This window comes from Falco peregrinus, chromosome 5, assembly GCF_023634155.1.
Source record: "Falco peregrinus isolate bFalPer1 chromosome 5, bFalPer1.pri, whole genome shotgun sequence".
NCBI lineage: Eukaryota > Metazoa > Chordata > Aves > Falconiformes > Falconidae > Falco > Falco peregrinus.
The window spans coordinates 47,037,049-47,059,250 of NC_073725.1; the positions used below are offsets into that span (position 1 = coordinate 47,037,049).

Genomic DNA, 22,202 nt, shown 5'->3' on the forward strand with positions numbered 1-22,202 from the left:
AAACATTTTTTTAATGGTAAGAATATCTGAATTTTGGAATACACAGCTTACAGCAGTTATTAAATCTCCATCACAGGAAAGAAAAGTTACAATGCTATTTTGGAGAAAGGCAGATAGGGTAAATAACTTCCTGCATTCTGCTCTAGCTCTGTTATCTGTTATTTGGGTATTGTGAACTTTTGTTACCATGAAATTTTGTAAATATGAAATGGTTTTGATTAGATATTTCCTTCTTTTTTTAAAAAAAATTTAAATTTAAATTTAAAATTAAAAAAAAAAAAAAGAAGGAATGATCCATAATAGATAAATAAGATCATAGGTACAGGTAACAGATAATAAAATATACAGGCTTAAGATTTCAATATCCCATGTCTCCTCCTAAATAAAACCCTTCCTAGTCAATACAATGCTTTAAATTTTGAAACTATGACGTCAGTTGAGTAGGCTAGGAAAAAAAGACACAACATTTCCTCTGGACTCATCTCTGGAAAGGATAAACACCATTAAAATTTTTGCAGATGATCTGTCAGAAGGTGGAAACATTAATTTATCAGACAACTGAGACTGTACTGGAGCTATACAGGAGACCTATGGAATATCTAACTTGGTACAGTCCACTTTATGGTATGCATTACCCTGTTCCTTTTGCTTGAATGCTCTGACATCATATATGGCATAATTATGCCACTTTGACTGACCTTCCTACAGCAAAGACCTGTATCAGACACCTGTCACAATTAACACTAGAGAAAGGATGGTTTTATGGGATAGGCACCATAGCTGGACTCAGGATACCAGCGGTCCTTGAGTCCTTTGACGAAATTCCTGCCTGCTGTTGGCCACATGCCTTTTCCCAGTATCTTTGTTCCCCACTTTCAACTGAAACGCAAAGGCATTATTGGAGTAGAAGTAATAAAAGTACTAACAAGACTGTAAAGAAGATTATTCCAAACGTTGCCCAATTTGTAGTAAAATGCATGCACATGCATAGAAAAAGATAAAACTTTATTAATAAAGTTACAGTGCATTTAAGTTTCCTAAGAGAAATCAAGACTAAACAAAATGAAAATTATACAGCTTTTGGCTCACAAACATCTCTATAAATATGGTACCTATTTAGAGTTTTTTAAATTAATTTATTTAATTTGTATTTGTATTTAGAGTGAATATAACTGAATGTATCCAGAAAATGAAATATTGTTTTACTCTGCATGGCAATGTCAATGATAATTTTTTTTCTTTTTAGACCTATGGCTGAAATTTATTTTGCCATAGTAAAAGTTCATTTTATTTACTGTATTAAGCAAGTCCTGGATAGATAACTTAATGTGCATGTCTATGGTAGTAAGCCTATGACTGAATAACAGAAAAGAAAGTTGCTGCTTGTGAGCAATTTTGTACTTCTTATGTACAGTAATACCTTACTTTTGATTATGAGTATACATAATCTGAATGGCAATCACAACATACTTGACCAAATTAAGGCCATACATACCAAGCCAATGTATTTTTAGAAAATACTGAATGAACAAAACAGTTTTATGTGATATGCAAAAGAAAGTATGTCAAATTATAGAAACCTTTATTGTTATACCAGAAATTATTTCATTAAAATTCATTAATGGAATGCAAAAACTCCTAGAAAAAAACCCTATTTAAGTCCCAGCCCAAAATATTATTAAAGTATTGCTATTTTTATAAAACAAAAAAGCCAAACCAAGTGGTAAAGTATAAAAAGGCAGAATTCTTAATTTACACCTTTGTGACTTTTGATTTTCTGTTTTATTTAACTCTCTCAGATCACGGGCCATTTTGTAATATTCTGCTGGAATACTTCAGAATTTAAATAAATTTTGATAAAACTTAATGAAAGACTAACTATTGCAGTATAATATCTTCAGCAAGGCAATTTTTCTATGCTAGTAAACCTCTAAACACTCTGAGTTTTGGTTTAAATACGAGTTGAAATTTTTCATTTTAGTTTATAAAACATACAAGCTGCAACTTGTTAAGAGATGAATTATGGACAAGTACAACTGAGTTATGGAATAACTCCCTGCCCCATTTCCTGAATCTTCTGGTGTTCTTTGGCTACAGCCTAGCAGTATGTAAACCATACAGATTAATACAAGTAAAACCAATGGAAAATCACAGGCATCACAAGATCCAAAATGTTCACATTGGACTAATACCATATACAGAAGGTGCATAGCTTTACTTGCAGATTAATACCTTGACCCTGACCCTTCACAACGGCAGAAGTGACATATATGTTATGACCCTGACACAGAGTTTAAATTGTCACCATATTTTATGAAATTGAAAATAAATTAGTTTCTAAACAAAAGAATAAGTCTATTATTTTCTGAGTGATCCAGAAGGTTTTGTTAGGCACTGTTGATTCTCTCTTGAAAACTTTCCCAAGACATGTATCAGTTCTGTTAGTTTTCCTTTTCCGATTCATGGTAATTGGACTCTACTAGCAAGGAGGTAAGAGTCAATGTAGTTCATGCACAGACATATTCTTCCCCCTAACTTCACAAACCTCAAACCTCGAAAGAAGTGAAATGCTGACCCAAAAAGCCACAGAAAACCCAGCCAAGGTAGTACAAATATTTAACAGTGCAAGTTTATCTTCTTATTATTTGTGAAATTTTCAGTTTAGGAGTCTGTTTGTTCCCTGTTTGCATCTGGACAATTTTGTAAAGACAATGAACCACAATCTTTTCAACCTTAGATAAATCTGGAGAGAAAAATAAAGATTGTAATATGCACGATAAACTCACGATCCCACTGTGATTTCTAGATCAGATCACTGCAACAGATGTTAATTTGAGATTTAATCTATTTGATCCATTAGAAACTACTGTTACTGCAAAACATTACCATTCAAGAGAATGTGTGAGCACTGAGGTCGTTCTGAGTTTTAGCTCTGGCTTTGGTTTTAGTTACCACAGGCCACCTGTAGTACCTTTGGTAGCTGTGCTGGAGTTCAGACATCAGCTCATTTGGCAAAGTGCCTTGAAGTAGCTGTATTTAAAGAGCAAGTCTTAGATTGTCTTCAACTCACATCGCAGTCTCCCAATGACACTCCAGCATGAATGAACTCAGCTTCAGCAACTATCCCAGACTTCCTCTGCCCGCCATGACAGGCCCTTTTAGCATCTGCAAAATGCTTTACTTAATGCACAAACCGTGACCTTCCAGCATTCCCTGCTAAAGAGAAGCCACCCTCCATGGCACCATCTTACCTCTCCAGCAGTACACTGATTTCAGCTGCCACTATCACCAAAACAGACGGGTTCCCTGAAGAAGGAATTTACCTCAGCACCCTTGATGACAGGGCCATGTTCTTGAAAAGGACAGGCTGTACATTTCTTCAGCCTTAGCTGAAGGAAGATTGCTCACTTGTTTGTTTGGATCATGACATACTGAAATTGTCACTGTTGTTCCCTCTCCTCACTTTCAGAAGAGGTTGCTTTGGAGGACAGAGACTTAACACACTTGGTAAGTCCCACACAGTAGGAGAGTATTTTCATTCAGTGCTCTCTGGTCTTGAAATGCAAAGCTTTCTGCATGCCTACATCTGTGGCCAAAAGGTCAGAAACTTCCTCTAGCAATAGTCATGCTAACTTCTACCACCAAGTAACGATCGTTTTGGGGTGGGAACTCCACTGCCACAGTAACTGTAATAGTAGCGTGCAACGTCATCATACTCGGCCTGCCTGACCAGCATCAGAAATGGCCAATGCCACTCAGCTTGACAAAACATCTTAAATTCTGAGGTTAAAGAAGACTTGCTGCCTGCTCTAAAGGAATAGTAACTATGTATACAAAAAGACTAGCCTCTCTGTAGTAACTCAGAGCCTGGAGGATCATCATGGGACACTAAGACAGGACACACTGAGTGTGTGCACCACACCCAGGACTTCATCAGGCATAGAGGACATCAGTGCTGGTAAGATACCTGTGCTATTGGCATGTCTGAATACCCTATACTGTCATGAGTCTATAGTGCCTATACAAACAATACAATGCCTCCAGCTCTTGCAGACTGAATAGAGTTATGGTCAGGCGTTTCACCATGAGATGACCGATTTTATACAAGTATCTGGATACTGTGTCCTCAACAAAGCTGGTGAAGACTTTAAAACCTCTGCAAGGCTGGAAAAAAGCACTTTTATCAAGTTCAATGAAATCAGAGCATGGCATTCAGGACTAACTTTGTTCACTCTAAAACTGCTGCAGTCCTGTGCTGTCCTGTTACAAATGGGCTATCTCCTTACATTTACATATCTGAGTGCAGTTACCTGCAAACATTTTTTTACATAGGCTTCCACCTGATGTTAGTCTTTATTAGTGTTCTCTCCTCCCTTTCTGCCTTCAGTCTCTGGCTGAAGTTGTATGTGATGCTACATATCACAAGCCCTGGAGACAAAACTTACCCCACAGTAATCCTTCAACCACCTTCAAAATGTCTCTGACATGAGCAGTGAACATTTGGGGCTCATGGTGTCCTTGAGCAATGCTCCCCTCACATCCCATATAGATGCCCTTTATGCTGCCTATGCAGTCTCCCTCCTAAAAGATACCAACTGAACAAAAAATGTTCTTTCAGCAAAAGTACTAAATATTGCTAAATTTGTTTTGCAGGAAGAACAAGCAAACAAGCTCTCGGATGTATTATGTGACAGTACAGATAGGTAAGAAGAGCTAGCTGGGCTAATGTAGGCAAAAGTAACTCAGAAGGTCAAGATACAACCTTAAAGGTGATTCTTGGATAAAGAGAACAAAAATGCTGTTTCTCAGAACAGTGTGTAACTTAGGTTCATATGATTCCTCGAAGAAAGGAATACGTATGTTTTAGTGACCAGAAGGCAGATAAGGTCTTTTGTATCTGTGTGGAAATTACTGGATTTTTTACTTTGCTTTTCTGATTGCCAGACGACATCAATCTCAGTCAGGTAGCACAAAACTGCCACATGCTGCTGTTCTTTTGGTTAGCTAATCCTTGCAAATTCCTTTCAGGTATTTATCTACTCCTGCTTTTCTGCCAGAAACCCGACAGCCTCTCTCTTTGTTCACAAACATAGTGTCAGAATAACACCTAAAAATGTGAGGATACTTTGCAGCTCCAAATACAGTGCAGCATATGGTGATAAGAAAGTAAAGAGCTCTGCATGGCCAGTAAGTCTGGTCTACTGAAATCTGCCTAAAGAACTAGAAGCAAGATAAACGTATAGGATCCTGATCGCACACATATTGTCTATGTAAACAAAGCTCAAGCACACTCACCAAGCTGGCTAGGCCAAAGGTAGAGCATAGGTACCTAGCAGATGCCAATCAATTAATTCTCCCATTAACTGAGGTCTGCCAATTAGTTTCTAAGGCTGTTACAAAAAAGACTGATCTTTACAAAGTACTCCAAAGAAAAAGGCCAGAAAGCACATAAAACCTTATTTCCAAATACATAAAGAATCTGCAATAAGAGTAGGCCTTCAAAAGATCACATTACACTCACCAATGACTTCAAATGCACAAGACTATGGGAGAGTCATCTGTCTAAATTCACTCATCTACAGCCATCCTACATCCTTGATAATTAAGACCGAGTCATCTATAGCCATCCTACATTCCTGTTAATTGAGAACAAGTCAACAATGATGCTGAAAACGTGATCCATCTCACTCTGAATTAGATGCTTAAAATACCAGATGAATCATATCCTTAAAGTGCCTATTTTTTTCCACTTATCATGAAGGTAGCGTTTATTTTTTCCACTTATCGTAAAGGTAGACTTGAATGCCCAGATCATCTACAAACACCTCTCTGTTTACATCTAGAACTAGGTGAGATGAATCCCAGTTTAGGTATTAACTTCTATGTCTTGGCACTAGAACAACGATACAGCCTCTCTCTGTCTTTGGCCACTTCATCAGAGGAAAATAAAAGTATATATTTTTTGAAAGAACATGCAGAATTTAGCAGAAAATGAGGACTGAATGAGAAAGAGAAAAGGGCCCAGGATTAACTAAACTAAACAAAGAAAAAAAGTCTACAAATAGCACTACTGTTTTTTAATTTAACATTGATACTTGTAAATCCTGACTGCAGACTTGGAGATGTGCCATATGCTGCCCATAATACAGGTGCACTACTGACTTTGTGTGACTCTGTCAGGCCTGCCTAAGCAATTTTGATTTTGCCTAACACTTGGCTCACAAACAGAATAAAAGCCTTAATGTTATTACAGCTATTTTATTTTAATGGATCCAACTCATTTGGGAAACCAGTGGAAATGAATCTGTGGAGAAAACTGAGTAAGGTTCAACCAGGAAGGACCTGTGCCTCTGTATCGCAGAGCTAGCACACTGTTGAAGCTTCACAAGCACTGAGCAGACAGAAAAGGCATTGTCGTTTGAAACCAGCCAAAAAGATTTTGCAAGAAAAGCAAAATTATACCAATATTTTATGAGAAATTAAGAGACAAATGTTTTCTGGAGAAACAAAACAAACTTAAACACCGAGCTTAGCGAAAGCATATGAAAAACAAATATAGATGAAGACATGGCTGAAGCACAGACATGCTTCTGAAATAACTGCGTGTTGAGTAAACTATGATTAAATTAAGTTTACATCCAATGTGGAACACTTAAAACCAATGAAGAATGCTGTTCTCACTTCTTAAAACTTGGTAGCTTTCAGACACAATCATGTTCTAATTCTTCAGGAAAGCCAACAATTTGATTATCTACTTCATGATTGTAAAGCCTTAAGTCAGATTGAGACAGCTGTGGCAATTCACAATTATTTGAGAGGTACAGTAGTTACAGTGTCAAAACAGTAGCTCAATTTAATTACCTGCTTTTACAATAGAATAAAATCCTGTAGAAAGAGAAGCATCAAACATAAGTTATTTTACAATCTTTTCTTCAGCCCTTAATTACTGACATACCAGCTCTTCTTTATCAGTTTTTTTTGTTGAATTCCTACTTTTTTCTGCCTTTTTTTTAAATTTCTGTCTTGTCTTTCACCTCATCACCTATGAAACTCTTAGGAATGGATGACCCTCAGAACATTAATGAAACCTCCACTACACAGAAATTCATCAGAGTTGGTGTTAGTGGTCAAGAATCAACTGGCTGTTATGAATTTTATATGTCTCTTGTGATGAGGAATTATTGTTTGTACAGTATTTTGAGGAGAGAGCTATGCAAGTGCTTCAGAGTTGCCAATTATAATAATAATTCCAGAGTTCACTATTTGCCAATATTTCCTACCCAGTAAATTTATCATAAAAAGATTTCTTCTTCATCAGCAGCACTGGCTAGGTTGTTAACAAATACATTATCTTAACTATAAAACACAGTTTTCCCATATTTTTATTGCCTTTTTTTTTTAGTAATCATATTCTTTACTGAAATAAAAAAAATATCTTGGCTAGTACTGGAAGATGGAAACAAGAAATGTTCATGAACAGTGGAGAAGAGAGTGATATGAAGGCTGACAGGTTTGCCAAGGCTGACAGGTTAGCCAAACATGTGCCTAGAAACACTAGCAGGTGGCACATGATTATGTCTCATACATTTGGTATTTTCTAAAAAATAGCACTCTATCATTTAGTCAAACTACAGCAAAATTTATTTTTCATCTTGATCTTTCAGTTCAGTTGAATAACCTCCTTCATATTACGCCATAATATACTTCCAGAAGGGAAAAGGAAAGATTTACTGTTAGGCACTCTACTAATAAGGTCAGGTAAATCATCTGCAAAGTTGGTCAGTTGTGAAAAATGCACTACACAGTGGCAAAATTATATTATACATGAAAATATTTTATATGCACTTATATACACTTATTTTGTATTTAATAGCCAAAATCTCATGCAAGCCTTGCTAATGTGACAGTACAAAAAGTTAACTCTTACTTACAGATTGTAGAAAAAAATAATGTGCAATATATTTCCTACACAGATTAGATATTTTTGTTCCTGCTATAAAATTCTAATATTTCCATCTCTTCCACGTCTAGGGGCAGATTTTGAGATTACAGATAAATTTCTTCGATAACTTTGCACAGAATATAATTTTAAATTTGGTTATGTATCTGATCAGATTTGTAACTTCCATGTTAATTATCTAAGTATTTGATTATGGTTTTAAAGTTCCACCCACCAGTAACTCTTCCTGGGGAAATGGAAGCAGAGTCAAGAAACAGAGTTAGTTTCTCAGAATTTGCATCTGCAGTTTTCTGTGCAGTTTATTGTTCAGGAATATCCATAAATACCATAGATTTTAGACTTTTTCTATGACCACCACAAAACTTTTGAGCAGTGTTAAAATACAATTAAACAAATGATTGGTACTTTAGTGGGTACACTGTAACACTGATACAATTTTCTCTTGTCTTACAAAGTTTAAAATTACTTCTTGTATAGTTTCACTTTAAATAAATTAGTATTTGAAGACCATTTTATTCCTTAGTCTAATATGTCCATTTCTCTTTTGAGGTTCTGCATTTTAGAATAAAACAGGATTACTTTTATGCTAATCCCCAAATATAATTAATTTCTTAATCTATGCACAGTTTATTAAGCTGATTTACATTTCTATAATGAGCACTATCTCAATAATCTGGAACATTTCCAACACCACTATAACTTAAGAAAGCTATAATTTGCTATTACGCAGTTAAAAAACACTGCATCTATCCTCTATTTCATACAAATTTTGAGAAAAATCTACAAGCCATATCAATGTCTTTGCAAGTGCCATAAATTTATAATTGGTTCATATAAAAAGAGTTGCTGTGTACACCACCTGTTAAACCACAGGAGAGCTGAGATGGCTACACAATTTTTGTTTCCAAAAGAAAGTAATAATTTATTTTGAAAAGCTGGATGTTTTCTATCACTAAATTTTATGAGGAAGGTATCTATTTTTCAGATATCTAAAATCTGAGACCTCAGATATGGCAAGTCTCATCTCAGAGATAAACTGTGCATTACTTTATATTAATGCATAGTAGGTAAGGTGTGCAAGCAGTTGCTGACTTCCTACTTCTTCCCCTCCAAGTAGAGAAATGTCATGTTGCAAACCTTGTATATAGAGTGCAAAAGAAGTCCACAACCACACACACACACCCCTGTCATTTTAAATTTGGTCCTCAAACGTTCTGCAATAGGTTCCCTGTTTCTGTAATGGTTTGGACATTCCTGCCCTTTATGCATACATGGATTTCCTGTACCCTGGTTTGCCCCAAGCCCCTGAGTTCCAGCCTTCAGATGTCTCCCTGTCTTTTCCTAGGGAATAAAACTATCCCATACTGTTTATGAACAATATCTACATGAACATCTCACTTGAGATCCTGCATCATAGCTCCTGGCAGTCTCCCTCCATCATTTCACTGTGTATTTGACTTTCTGCATTTCTAAGCTGTGCCCTTCTTCCTCATGAATGCTAGTGCTTTCCATTTGCAAAGAGCTCAGCTGGGGATCCACTATTCTTTCCTGCAAGGCAATACACGGTTGCATCTCCCTGACTGATAAATTTGAGCTTCCTGAGAAGAGGAAATAAACTCTGCCTGTGGTGCAGCAACAACACTACATCCTCCTGGTTCAGCTCTGTTTGCACTGCAAATGGGAAGCAGAAGTGATGGGCATTAGGTCTTGCCCAGCCAATACTCACTGCAACACATGCACTGTAGGAACTACACCCATAGCTTTGATCTCTTAAGACTTTCATTTCCTTGACCTAATTGCCTAGAAATAAGTGAGGACTTTTAGAGGGAGCTGGAAAGGAAGAAAAGGAAAGATGCAAAGACCAGAAGAAATATTCTTCTACATACCTGCCTCCCTAGTCTGTTTGCCACTTTTATGTAATGTAAGCCAAATACAGAGGGCCCCCCTGCCAGCTACAGAAATGTTGCTTGAACGCAGCAGTCTTCCAAAGGTCCTGCCAAAATGCAGCTGTGGAGCAGACCTGAATACACTCCATGTATCCTGCAGTTCTTTCAACCTTCTCCTTGTCCAGTGAATGAGATTTCACTAAGACACGTGACAGATGGCCTCCCTTCCCAGCCATCCACTGCTATGCAGCACCAGGGTACACGGGCACCTGGCAGCTGGAGTTGAAGGCCATACTCAGGGCACATACTCCCTAGCTCCTGAGCAGTACCACAGCCTTTCCCTGACTCCTGGACCTGGCACAAGACATAAAAACAGCTGGGGAAAGACAGCATGTTTGTCCACCTATGATTCCAAAGGAGAAAAGAAATATAATGCTGTTCTGGGAATGAGGTCGTTCAAACTGGAGTAATTCAAAACAGATATGAAAGTAGGGGATATTTTACATGAAGTGTGAGACTTGACTGGTTTCACTAATGTAGCCCTGAAATATAGCCAAAAGTAGAATGACTTTCCAGGTAGAAAACTGAAGGAAGAATACTGTAACTGGCATGGTCCTGCATAACTCTATCCAGAGCTCACCCTGGCATAGGTGTACATATAAATCACACCCTTACAGGGAACCAAAACCAAGCAGCACCAGGGCTTAAGGAATTAAAAGACTTATTCTGGAGATTGGAGCTATTCCAGGATCAGTCATCAGCCCCAATTCACCTCTCAACATCTCAATTTTATCTTAAAACGGGCAATAAACAGTGCTCAACAGCCCGCAGCACAAAGCATTGTGCCCAGCTCTCACCATTTTTTTCCTCTTTTTTTTTTCCCAAGCGAACAGCCCCAGTTCTGCCACAAAGATTCTGCATTTCTACCTGATGTCCCCCATTTCTAGTAAAAGGATCATTGCAAAATGTGACCCCTTCACCCTATTCCTAAAATTTTTCACATGTAAACTGTAGCCCTTCCCCTGGAAATCTAATACTTCAGAAGCACTACTTTAATAAATTATGTGAAATCTGAAACAGGCTTTTTTGAGAAAATCTCACTGTTACAAACATCAACAGAACACTTCATTCTAATTCTATCTATCTAGCCCCCAAAAGATGCCTAACACAATGCCATCACCAAGCTCACTCATCTATTGTCACTGCCCATTCTTAAGTTGATGGGGAGACATGGCAAAAGCACACATGCTCTATCTTCTGTTTCACAGCCCTGGGAAGCTTGAAGGTAGGACAAAGAGCCAGACCACAGAAGCAGCTGCTTCCCAGTGGAGCAATTCCAATATGGCTGCTTTTTCCCAGAAAGGAGGGGCAATGGAGAAGGGCAAAAAGTCAGAAGGGAATTTCCCCTGCCCTGGAATTTTCTCTCCATGAAAAGGTATACAAACACGTAGCCTACAGGCACAATTCACAGGACCTAGCATGTTTGCTCTATACAGGAAGCAAATGTCTTTTTAAGTTTTAATAACAATCTAACATTGGGATAAAAACTATCACCTTTCAGGTTTTATGGAAGTTTTTTGTGTTTGCAAATTCATCTTTAATAGTGTTGTTGAATTGTGATTAATATTTCAGCAGACATTCAAAAAATGGTTGCACCTACAAATTATCGTATTTTCTAACTCGGGATCTCAAACATCTATTATTTAAGGCATTTTATTAATATTTTAAGATGTGAAAACAATGTTTACACCCTTTGAAGACACACAAACCCTCTGAAATTTGTGCTTCTATAGAAATACGCTTGTAGATACTAAAATATCATAGTCATAAATTTATTTTCTCTTACGTTGTATGTGTCATGAACACTTGCCTACATGAACAACAAGAATGCCAAAAAATCTCCTAAGTCTGGCCAGAAGTGCAGTATTTATACTTGAATTAAAATGAATTCCATGTGCAAGCTAAAGCAGCACTCCATCAATAAAACATTTCAACCACTGTCTGTGGTATGGCACTGAGGCATCTCTTTTCAGCTTTATCTGACGCTAGGGATTTCTTGCTTTACATAGCTAAGAATCAACAGAGAACTATTCTAAGTATATCTTCAAGTACTTTTTAAATTTATATCTAATTTAAAGAACTATTGTAAGACTCAGGTGTGCATGAATACTTGAATAAGTGAACATCTGAGTTTTCATAACAGAACCTTTTGCTATCACGAAGTTTTGTATTACATACGCTTCTTAACAGTACCCACAATTTGATCAGAAATGCTCCCCTTCCTTTTTCTAGTTCTAAGCCATTAAGTATTCTTGCTTGTTGACAGCTGGAACAAAATATACTCATTTCTAAAACAGAGTAGCATGAAAAAATATTTTCCTATTTGCCACCCTCACTCTTTATTCAGAAGGGGTTCATGCAAGTGTAGGTATGTTTTGGTACTGAATCAAGTCCAATACTAAAACCTAAACGTCTAAATGAAGGATTTAGAAAGGAAAGGGAGTTTGAGAATTACTTAACCAGAAGAGCCTTGTTGGTAAAGAGGGTGGTGCATAAATGGGCCAATGAAAAGATTTCTGGAAGTTCATCAATAGTAATGAATTTCAAGTATCCTCTCCAGGAGGACCTTGGGTCTTTACTAAAGTCGCATGTTTATTTCTCTGAGCTCTCAGAGAAGTACAGAGGTGGTCTCTCAGACAGGCAAAAGCAAGCTATTAGTAGACTGGAAGATTTGAAAACATCACCTCGAACTGTAATTCCATGCAAATAGAAATAACTATCATGCAAAATGTATATATTGTGTGTTCAGCATGAGTAGATAGCTGAGCAAGTTACATGCTGAATTATAGGCCAGATTACACTTGCAAAGGGTTCTTTTAGCATAGTCAAAATGAGAATAATATAGAGGTTCAACCTAGAGAAGATAAGGCACAAAGAATTGTAAAGAGACTTGTATTATCCATGCTTTCCTGTGTCTGGCTGCAACCACTAGCATAGGTCCCACATACATGAACAGAGAACAAACAGTGTGAGTGCACTGAAAACTGTTCAAAAGACTGAGTTACTCTTCTACAGCGGCTAAAGGGCTGGAAGGAGCCAAAGCTTTGCTTATTCTTCACAAGTATTTCTGCTGTACCAAATGCCAGCACCATCATTTTATCAGTCGGATGTGTATACTCTGTAGCTGTACTCAAAAAAACAAATAAACCAGCACTTTTATTAGCAACTTAGAGTACATAAATTCCAGCACAAACTTGTAAAGGAATTTCTCCTGAGGGAAAAGTATAATTAGTTTTAGAGTTTTCCAGAATAGTAGAGGGTTGTTGGGGGTTTTATGTGTTTCAGACATACACAGAGTTCTAAATATCTATATTAATAGGTTCCAAAAGATTTTCAACAAGTGCGTGAAAAAAAACATTTTTTTTTGTTTTAAAGGATGTCTGTTTAGCATACATTTTCTTGTCCACTAACAGCATCTATCCAGACACAAGAACACGTTAGAATTACTTCAGCCATGCATTAATCATAGCTGATGAAAGACTTTAGGCAAGTATTCAGTTTTAATAAAAACTCTTGAAAGTTATTATCCACATAAAGAATTATCTTGGAAAGTTTCACCCAAAAAGCAAAACAGAAACCCAATAATTAATAAAGAAATTATACCATCTTAAGTTTTAAATAACACTGAACAGATGGTTTAATCTAAGGGTTTATATAAGCCAAAAATAGCAGATAAAAAAACATGCAGGAGAAACGCGTGCATGATAGGAAAGGAAAGTCCCAGTTTCAGCTTTTGAACATACTACATGGAAGGGCTATTCAAAAATATATGGAAGGTGGAAAGGATGAGGAGCTGGTTTGGTGTCCTCAGATGCAGAAGGTAATGAGTAGCTTTTATATAAAAATTATCAAAGCTTCTTATTTACCTTTAAATACTTTGCAAGTTTCTGAATTCCCCAGTATTCTGATGGCAAATCAGTGCTTCGTTCCTGATGACGTACAGGCTGTTCTTCATCTTCCTCAGGCTCTGAGGAACTTTCACTAATGTCTTCAAACCTCCCTGATGTTTTACTAAAAATAAATAAACAGCGTCACCCATTTTAAACAGCTATAAACTAATATGAACATGCATATTTTAAACAGGTATGACAACACTGCTAAATAACAGAATTAGAAAAATATAATTGACATTACCAGATACTAAGTAATTACTGTAGGTATAGAAAATCAAAATAAAACAATTGAAGGAAGAAAAATAAGTATCCCATACCATCTTGAAGCTGGTTGTATTTTAACGGATCCAGAAGAAATGCCACTGGCTTTCTTTTTGGTTTTCAGAGACACAGTACTACTTCTGCCTTCTTCTTCAATGTCTTTTTTGGTGGCCTTGTCACTAAAATATTTGGGTTTATTAAAAGAAAAATAAATATATGTATATGTACATAGAACCAAAAAGCTATGGTTAGACACATATTGTATCAGTGCATATGAGTTTATGAATCTACACAATAAACTTAATTAAAATTAAAGGATGCTGTGTCTTAACTAATTTTGCTTTAATAAAATAGTAGGATATTATAAAAATTATATTATGTTGAGCTGTATGTGACACAAGAACAAAGAACGAGTATATGCAGACAGGCCACAGGTCCATTTATTCTAGGATACCGCCTCTAACTAGGATCTATCTAGGAGCTATCTAGGTAACGGTAGAAGAACAATGGAAGAACACGGAAATTATTTTTTTCCAGAATATTCTTCAGCAAATTGTGATTCAGTGAACTTGAATGTTCTTGCATTAACAGTTTTGGATGGATTTTTCTTCCATGAATATGTCTGGATGCTTCTTGAACTCACAAAAACAAATGGCCTCTACCATACTGTGACAAAGAATTTGAGAGTTTAGCAGTGTTGTACCCTTTGTTTTGAACTGGTCTCACTGACTCATTTTCCTTTGATGCCCTTTATTCTTGTATTAAAATGGACAGTGACTATCTCCAGTTTTTGGATGTCTTATTGTCCCTCAGTCATCTTTTTTCCAGAGACTTCTAGTCTATTCAGTTCTTACATACACTGAGCTGTTCCACAGCTTTGCTCACACTGACTACAACAACAACACAACTTGCTTTCCTCATATTCCAAGAAGACTCCTAGGCTTAGCTGGGCACAATCTCTGGTGCTTTTTTGTCCCAAGTTTACAATGCTGTGAAAACAAAATGTACTTTTGAGCCTGGACTGGTCATACTACCACAGTCATGACAATAAAAGAGAATACTACTCATGATTACAGCCAATTTCACTACATCTAGACTCCAACAATGACTGTGGAAAAACATTAAGCTCTTGTCCCTGGAAAGTCATATTTTTTTTTACCTAATGACTGCAGGTCACATCCAAAAATCCCTGAAAATGTTTCTTGCAACATGTCATACTGGCAGACTTGAGAAGATACTTTTTTTTGTAGGATGGCAATCAAAACCTTTCTTTCAGATACTTCTTCCTCTATTAACGCAGAATCAGGAAGCATGACAAATCCAACAAAATCCAATCTATGTATACTCTATTTCTGGGTGTCCAAACTTTGAGATAATCTAATTAGTGAAGACTGTTGCTAAGCAGAGCTAGAAGAGTGGCTCATATAATAGGAGATCATTAAAAATTCGTAGTATAAGTAAGAGTCATCCTGATTTTCCATGCTGGATTCTCTTTCGCCTCTCTCAGTAAGTGTGGTTTAGATTAGACTGTCTGCTCTGTCTTACTTTAAAGAGCATTTTACACCAAAAATATGATAATATCACAGTCCTGGAGAACCAATAATGCAGATTGTTGCAGGGTATTTCCATGCCTTGCTGTGGAAATGATGTAGCATCATCAAAATTGTTGCGTGACAGAAGAAGACTGAGAAATCTCTTTGGTAGTCCATACTTTCTTCTTAGAAATTAACATGTAGTACACCTTGCTTTATTGCTCCTAACAAGATAATAATGCAAATCTATAACATGCAATCCAATCATTAGCACAGTTTAGAGAGATCTATAGGAAAATTCAATTATACAGATAACTACTTATCTGTGGGAAGCAGCAAGCCCCATACTCCTCCACTTCATAGACATTTCTAATTTCTTCTTGTCCATGGATCTCCTTGCTGCAGAACTTTTCATTTTCTCACATACATTCTTTTCTGTAATATTATAAAGGTCCTGGGATTGGCCAGAGACCTTAGATTCAACTATTTCCATACGCTGATAATTATTCTCATGTGTTGGTTCTTTAAAAAACCTATATTCCTAATAAAAGAAGGAGACATGGTTTGTCAGTCATATTGCTATATGAATAATGCATATTAAAACTGTCGGTTATAAGCACAATTCCAGGATGCTGTGCTTAACAATTGTATGTATCAAATGTAGAATTAGATTATAAGCACAAAATCAGATGGCCTTTAAAAGAATGAAACATTAATCTGGAAAGTAGCTGTTATCGTGCGCAATTTAAAGTTTTTGAAATAGATGAACTAGCTAAATTGGGAACTTTCTGAACATACTAAATATTGGGTGTTGTTCAATTTCTAATATGTTAAATAATTTGTGGCACAAGCACTTTTACAGAACCTAATTCCAAATGAGCTTTAAGATCTAGAATTGCAAAGTCAGTCATTCTGCTTTCAATGGATCATTTATATAAGACTATTTATTTCCCTGCATAAAGGATTTACAAAAAATTCCCACAAAAAAATAACATAAACCTGAAAATAGGCTATGATAAACTGCTAGATTTCAGTTCCAAGTAATTTGATATAGTTTGGAATTAATATAAACACATTCCATTCGATTTTTTTCATCTCTCAGGACAAAACATTGTTGAACAAGTCACACACAAGAATGGAGCTGAGTGGCACCCACCAATCCTTCAGCTGTCTGTGTCTAGTACCATGGCTGATTAAAAATACCCAGAACAGAAAGGACTCTTGTCAACTCTTATTCTCTATTGGAACATATTCAATTTTTACAGGAAAGACAGCATATGATCATTACTTAGTATTATTATTATTATTATTGCAGCTGTCACTACCAAATAGGTGAAGACATTCCTTTATGTATCTGATTCAAGGCAGTTTTAAGGAGACTGTCACAGTATGGTCTGTTTTTGACTAGTCCCTGATGTGAATCAGCTGTTCCAGGCTTGCTGACCCAACTGTCTAACCATAAACTCATGCTAATACTCTCATTCTGAGAGTGTACTCTAGACAAGACGATTTAACACATGATAAACTAGACAAATCACAGGGGAATTGATGCTGTAGCTTGACCAGCTAAGCACATGTTATGAAGTACGTTTCCTACAGCACTATATGCCAACACAGCAACTCTAAATGCTAGCTTAAACAAGGCCAAGAAGATACTATAAAAATTGGTTTTGCAATAAATGTGTATGTAATGAGCTTTTTGAAGCTCTCCTCTCTTCAGAAAATAAATCAAAACTATTCCCAGTCATAATGTATTTCATGTAGACAACTTTGGAAATACAGCTTCTCTCTGCTCTTCAGAGTTCAAGCATTTAAATTCTAGTTTTAGAATGCAGAACGTACGAAACCAGCTCTTCAGCAAGACAATATGATATGATATTTCTAAACCATTAAAATGGTATAATTTATACTCTTCAGCATAAACTTATTTACACAGTCAGGGAATACCAAGTGATTTATATGACAATTGAAAGAAAATAGGATAAATTGTATTTATTTACTCTTATTTCATAAGTGTAGAATTTCTTCATTAGCTACAGTACCTTTATAAGAGCAGAAAATCAGTAAAGAAAGTTATATTATATCTATTATCAATATTAACATTAATCTATTTAACATTTAGGATTTGAACTATTTAAAAATATTAAAATATTACCATATTTTACCTTTCATGACCATCAAATGAAGCCAAATCACTTTGAAAATACAGCAATTATGTCTAAAACCATTCATATATTGCCACATTTGTGAAATATAAACCAATAGGTAGATATAACATTAAAAAAATACTTCCCTATGGGATAAATAAAAGACAGTTTGGAACTTACTGTACTTTCAAACAGAACAACTTAAAAATTTAATTTCATTACTGTTAATTTAAGCTGCCGTATTTATGTATACAACTTGAAATGCTCTTTAAGAACTGTCAAAAATCTGTATCACCAAAAAAACCCCTACAGCCCTACATTCCAGAAAATCAGAACTAAAGCATAAGAAAATTTCCCTCTTAATTACTTAGTTCTTGCAATAATTAAAATTGCATATAAATATCCACAATAAAACTTCTGACAGGTTTTAGTCTGTAATGAATTTTACCAACAAGTTATTAATCTGTAATAATCACATTAGAAATTTGAAAAAAAAAAGTTTTTATCAGGAATGATAAAATAACTAATACTGTAGTGGCACTGTGTAATTCTAGCTAATGTAAAGCTCTAAATAAAAGCCAAACTGCTTGCATTTCACAGGGGCTGAAGCAATACATAGTGTGTAAGCTGAATGCTTAACTCTCAGCTCTGATATTTAAAACAGGCAGCTCCCCGTAAAAAAGTTGGGCTATTATTTATATTTGGGCTACAAAGAATGAAGATAAAAATTTAAGTAGTTTTGATCAAGAAAAATATTGTCACAAAAACTCGACCTTTTCCACAAGTATATCATAATTCCCTGCTCCAACATTTCCAGTGCTCCATAAAGAATAACACCAGAAGATGAGCAAAATTTTTTATGCAAAATTAGAAGCTGACCTCACATGTTGGATCAAACCTTATAGTAAGGTATGATAGAATGATATGTGAAATAGTGTATTTGGTGTTTATGAAAGGAACATATTTAGTAGAAATTGATATAAATCCAAATGCACATTTGTACAAAGTAGAAAACACACCCAATATCAGTAAATACATACCTGTTTAGCCATATTTTCTAGAAATCTAGGTGACCTCTCCCTTAAAAATGTGACAATATCTTTATATACATCACTTTTTCTTTCATAGTCAATGTCATCTTTACCCTTTAGCTGACCCTTAAAAATAAATTTAACATTATTAACAGTATTGCCTTACACATGTAATTTAATCTGCATCACAAAATAATGCTAAAAGAGCACAGAGGTCATATTGTCATGAATTAGATACAGAAGTCTCATGCTCAGCAGAGATCATCAAACCTCAATAATGTTTTGTAAAGATGCATGGGATCATCTCCATGGATCCCAACAGATAATCAAGATCTTATATAGAATCTGCAAGTAATTACTATGAGTTAATTGTGTAGTTCCACTGAAAAGAATTTCTGGCTTATGGCAAACAACCAAGTAAATATGAGCTTCCACTGCAGTATGGCAGATGTCTAAAAGGATCAGAAAATAATGTGACCTCACTAGCATAAGCCTTATGAGCTTCATCCATTAAAAATGTGCTAAGTCAAAACTTCCCTGGCGTTTTTAACTCTAAGGAAAACAATTTGTGGGTCACGCCTGACAGACATCAGACTCTCTTCAAAATGAATCGAAGAGCTCCAGTCACTGCTTAACACACACAAGGGACTATTATGCCTAAATAAAAGCTATCTGTAACGAAAGAGGTAATCAAAATGAAAAGTAGAAAAGGATAGATAAGTTCTAAAAGGCTTCCACTGAAAAGAAAACAAAAACCTGCTTATCATTTATAAAAACACAAAAGCAAGCTCTATTAGTCACACGCAATAATATTACACCTCAGATCAAGAGCAATGAGACATGAGAGAGGAATCTAGTCCTACACTACCTTTGAATAGGAATAGTATGAGGGACTGTTAGGGTACTTTTAAAGACTAAACAAACATTGCTAGCAAACAGTACAGAATACACTCCTACTATAAAAATTAGAGAAAAAGCACTCAAAACATACAGAAAACTATCATACATTTATGACTCTTGTCATCTTCTTCTGTCCCAATAAACTAGCTCTGCAGGTCTTACAGCCTCAATACCACTACACTAAACCTGATTGATTTTTTGATTTTAGCACATAAAAATATTCATTACTCCATGGTATCCTTTATTACTACTTACTCCATTTAAAAAGACTCCTGCTGTGCTGCAAGTGATATACAAGGGATCAGTATCATGCGGTTTGATGACTAAATAACAAATTTCGCCATGCACTTGTCTCCAGGGAGGAGCTCGACATCCATTAGAGAACATGTAATCTGTAACCAATTAGCATTAGTATTTTTAACCAGTTTAAAAGTAGGTTTTAATAATTAAGCTCAATAATTAATATAACATGTATACAAATCAAATTCCCAAAACAATGCCTTACTCGTAAGAATTCCTGCTGTTAGGAATTTATCATACAAAGTTCTGTGACCCATGGTCTGATCCAACCAAAAACTGCAACTGTGCTTAGCACTTTTTAGGATCAGGGACTCCACTCACTTCCTCTACTTCCACTGAAGATACTCATATAACTGGGAGATTATTTCTGTAAGTAAAGGCTGAAGAACAGCATTCCATACTTGAAAATATTTTTTATTTTACTTCATAACTTTAAAGTAGAAATAAACACTTCATTACTGAAATTAATTTAGCAAATTTCACACAGAACTCAAGGACTTCAAATAAGGGTATAAATAAATGTGAGATATGATCAGATCTGCACCTGATGTATATTCCAGTGATTCCAGTACTGTATCTTCTCCTTTCCCAGAAAAATTCTTGAGAAGATTCACTTCATTATCTATAGCAGCTGGATTTAGTCTTACGTCTCTGCAATTAACAGAAAATGGTCTAAAATGTATTCATCAAAAGGATGTACTCAGAGAAATAAGAAGAGAATATTACATTATTTTTTTCTTTTACATTGAGTGTTAATAGTAGCAACAGAGATCTGGAAATGGGTCATTTTCCATTGTTTTTCTTAATTTTTTCTGTTAGTTCAATGTAATTTTAGTTCCATAGCTGATATGAAGTCTTTGTAACTCTAAACCAGACTCAATGTAGTAATTAATATGCTTCCATGAAGAAATACAAATTTCCTTGAAAATATGTAACTGTAACTTTGTTGTCTGTCCAAATAACTTCAATTTCCTACCAAAACACAAAATATATGCAATAAACCCCCACACACTCTCAGGCACACTCTTGCATACCCACACCTACAGCAAAATCTTCAGAAAAAAAATGTTTTTTCAATAACTTAGTGAACAGTGAAAGCTATTTCAATAAATTTATTTATGTCACACCAAAAGCACATGTTGTGGGTTGAAACCAATCCAATTTAACCATAACACAATAAATGCATTGGTTGCCATGCTTACCTTCCATTTGAAATGCACTTACTGTGAAATGTGTTTCAAAGAACTATTAAGCAGTTGCAAATCCAGCTGACGAAGAAGAAGAAAGATTTTCATTTTCACCTCTGTTTCAGGGTCATCATCTTTTTTCACTTTGTCAAGTAAATGCAACATGGACATATCTTCTCCTTCAACAGTACCATATTCAGGGCCAAGAATTTTCACTATTGGATCTCTGTTAGCTGTGAACATGAAACAGAATAATATAACGTGATACTATGTTAAAAACTGTTAGGCAAGACAAACGCTTTTTATCTCAATTGCCAATTAATTTTGATGCTATTAATTTACATTAAGAACTTTAATGATGTGCACATTCATCAAGTACTACTGTATTATGTATTCTTTCATATCTCTCTTATAATTTGAAATGCACTTTTAAAAATATGAAAACATTAAGAAGAAATTTTTCATACGAACAAAATTGCTTTTCACAACAAAGGTTAAGATTTATTCAACCAAGAGGTGAATATTAAATAATTCCCTTTATCAATAGCCCCTTTCCATAAAATAGGCCTGGCTGATCACCAAAACAGGAAATCAATGGGTTCAACTCATTGAAAATTGATCATTTTGGAAATATTATTTAGGGTTAAAGAACACCTTTAAAGTTTCCTAGCAGCATTCCCAATGGACCCATTACTTCTTCAGCTATGCCAGCTGTGGTTTTTTTGGTAAACAGTGACATAACTGCATGTCAGTGGGTTTTACAAAAAACATTTTGCTCTGTTACTGCAAATGAAGTCCCATACATCTGTGAAAGCCTCTGCATGATATACTGTCCATATTATTCTTCCCCAATATTCCTGGTTGATCACTGTCAGTGACAGGACCCTGGATTAGATGGACCTGAAGTTTGATCCACAGCATTTACATCTTAGTATTGCAGATGCAATTTCTAGTAATTCTACCAAAGAACATTCCTCATCCCTCCTAGTTCCAACGAGAGGAGGACAGCTAGTTTAGTCTATGACGGGTCTTCTTGTCAGTTTGA

The 22,202-nt window shown here is 35.6% G+C and overlaps 1 protein-coding gene across 1 annotated transcript in view; it reads right to left on the reverse strand.

Moving 5' to 3' along the window:
* ODAD2 (outer dynein arm docking complex subunit 2) overlaps positions 1 to 22,202 on the reverse strand; it is an 87,288-nt gene that overhangs the window by 61,951 nt on the left and 3,135 nt on the right. The window contains exons 4-10 of the mRNA XM_055805570.1: positions 21,195 to 21,390; positions 20,515 to 20,621; positions 19,926 to 20,062; positions 18,780 to 18,896; positions 15,916 to 16,133; positions 14,117 to 14,254; positions 13,773 to 13,917 (exon numbers count right to left, since the gene is read on the reverse strand). Of these exons, the coding sequence (XP_055661545.1) occupies positions 13,773 to 13,917; positions 14,117 to 14,254; positions 15,916 to 16,133; positions 18,780 to 18,896; positions 19,926 to 20,062; positions 20,515 to 20,621; positions 21,195 to 21,390 (1,058 nt within the window). The remainder of the gene's footprint in view (positions 1 to 13,772; positions 13,918 to 14,116; positions 14,255 to 15,915; positions 16,134 to 18,779; positions 18,897 to 19,925; positions 20,063 to 20,514; positions 20,622 to 21,194; positions 21,391 to 22,202) is intronic.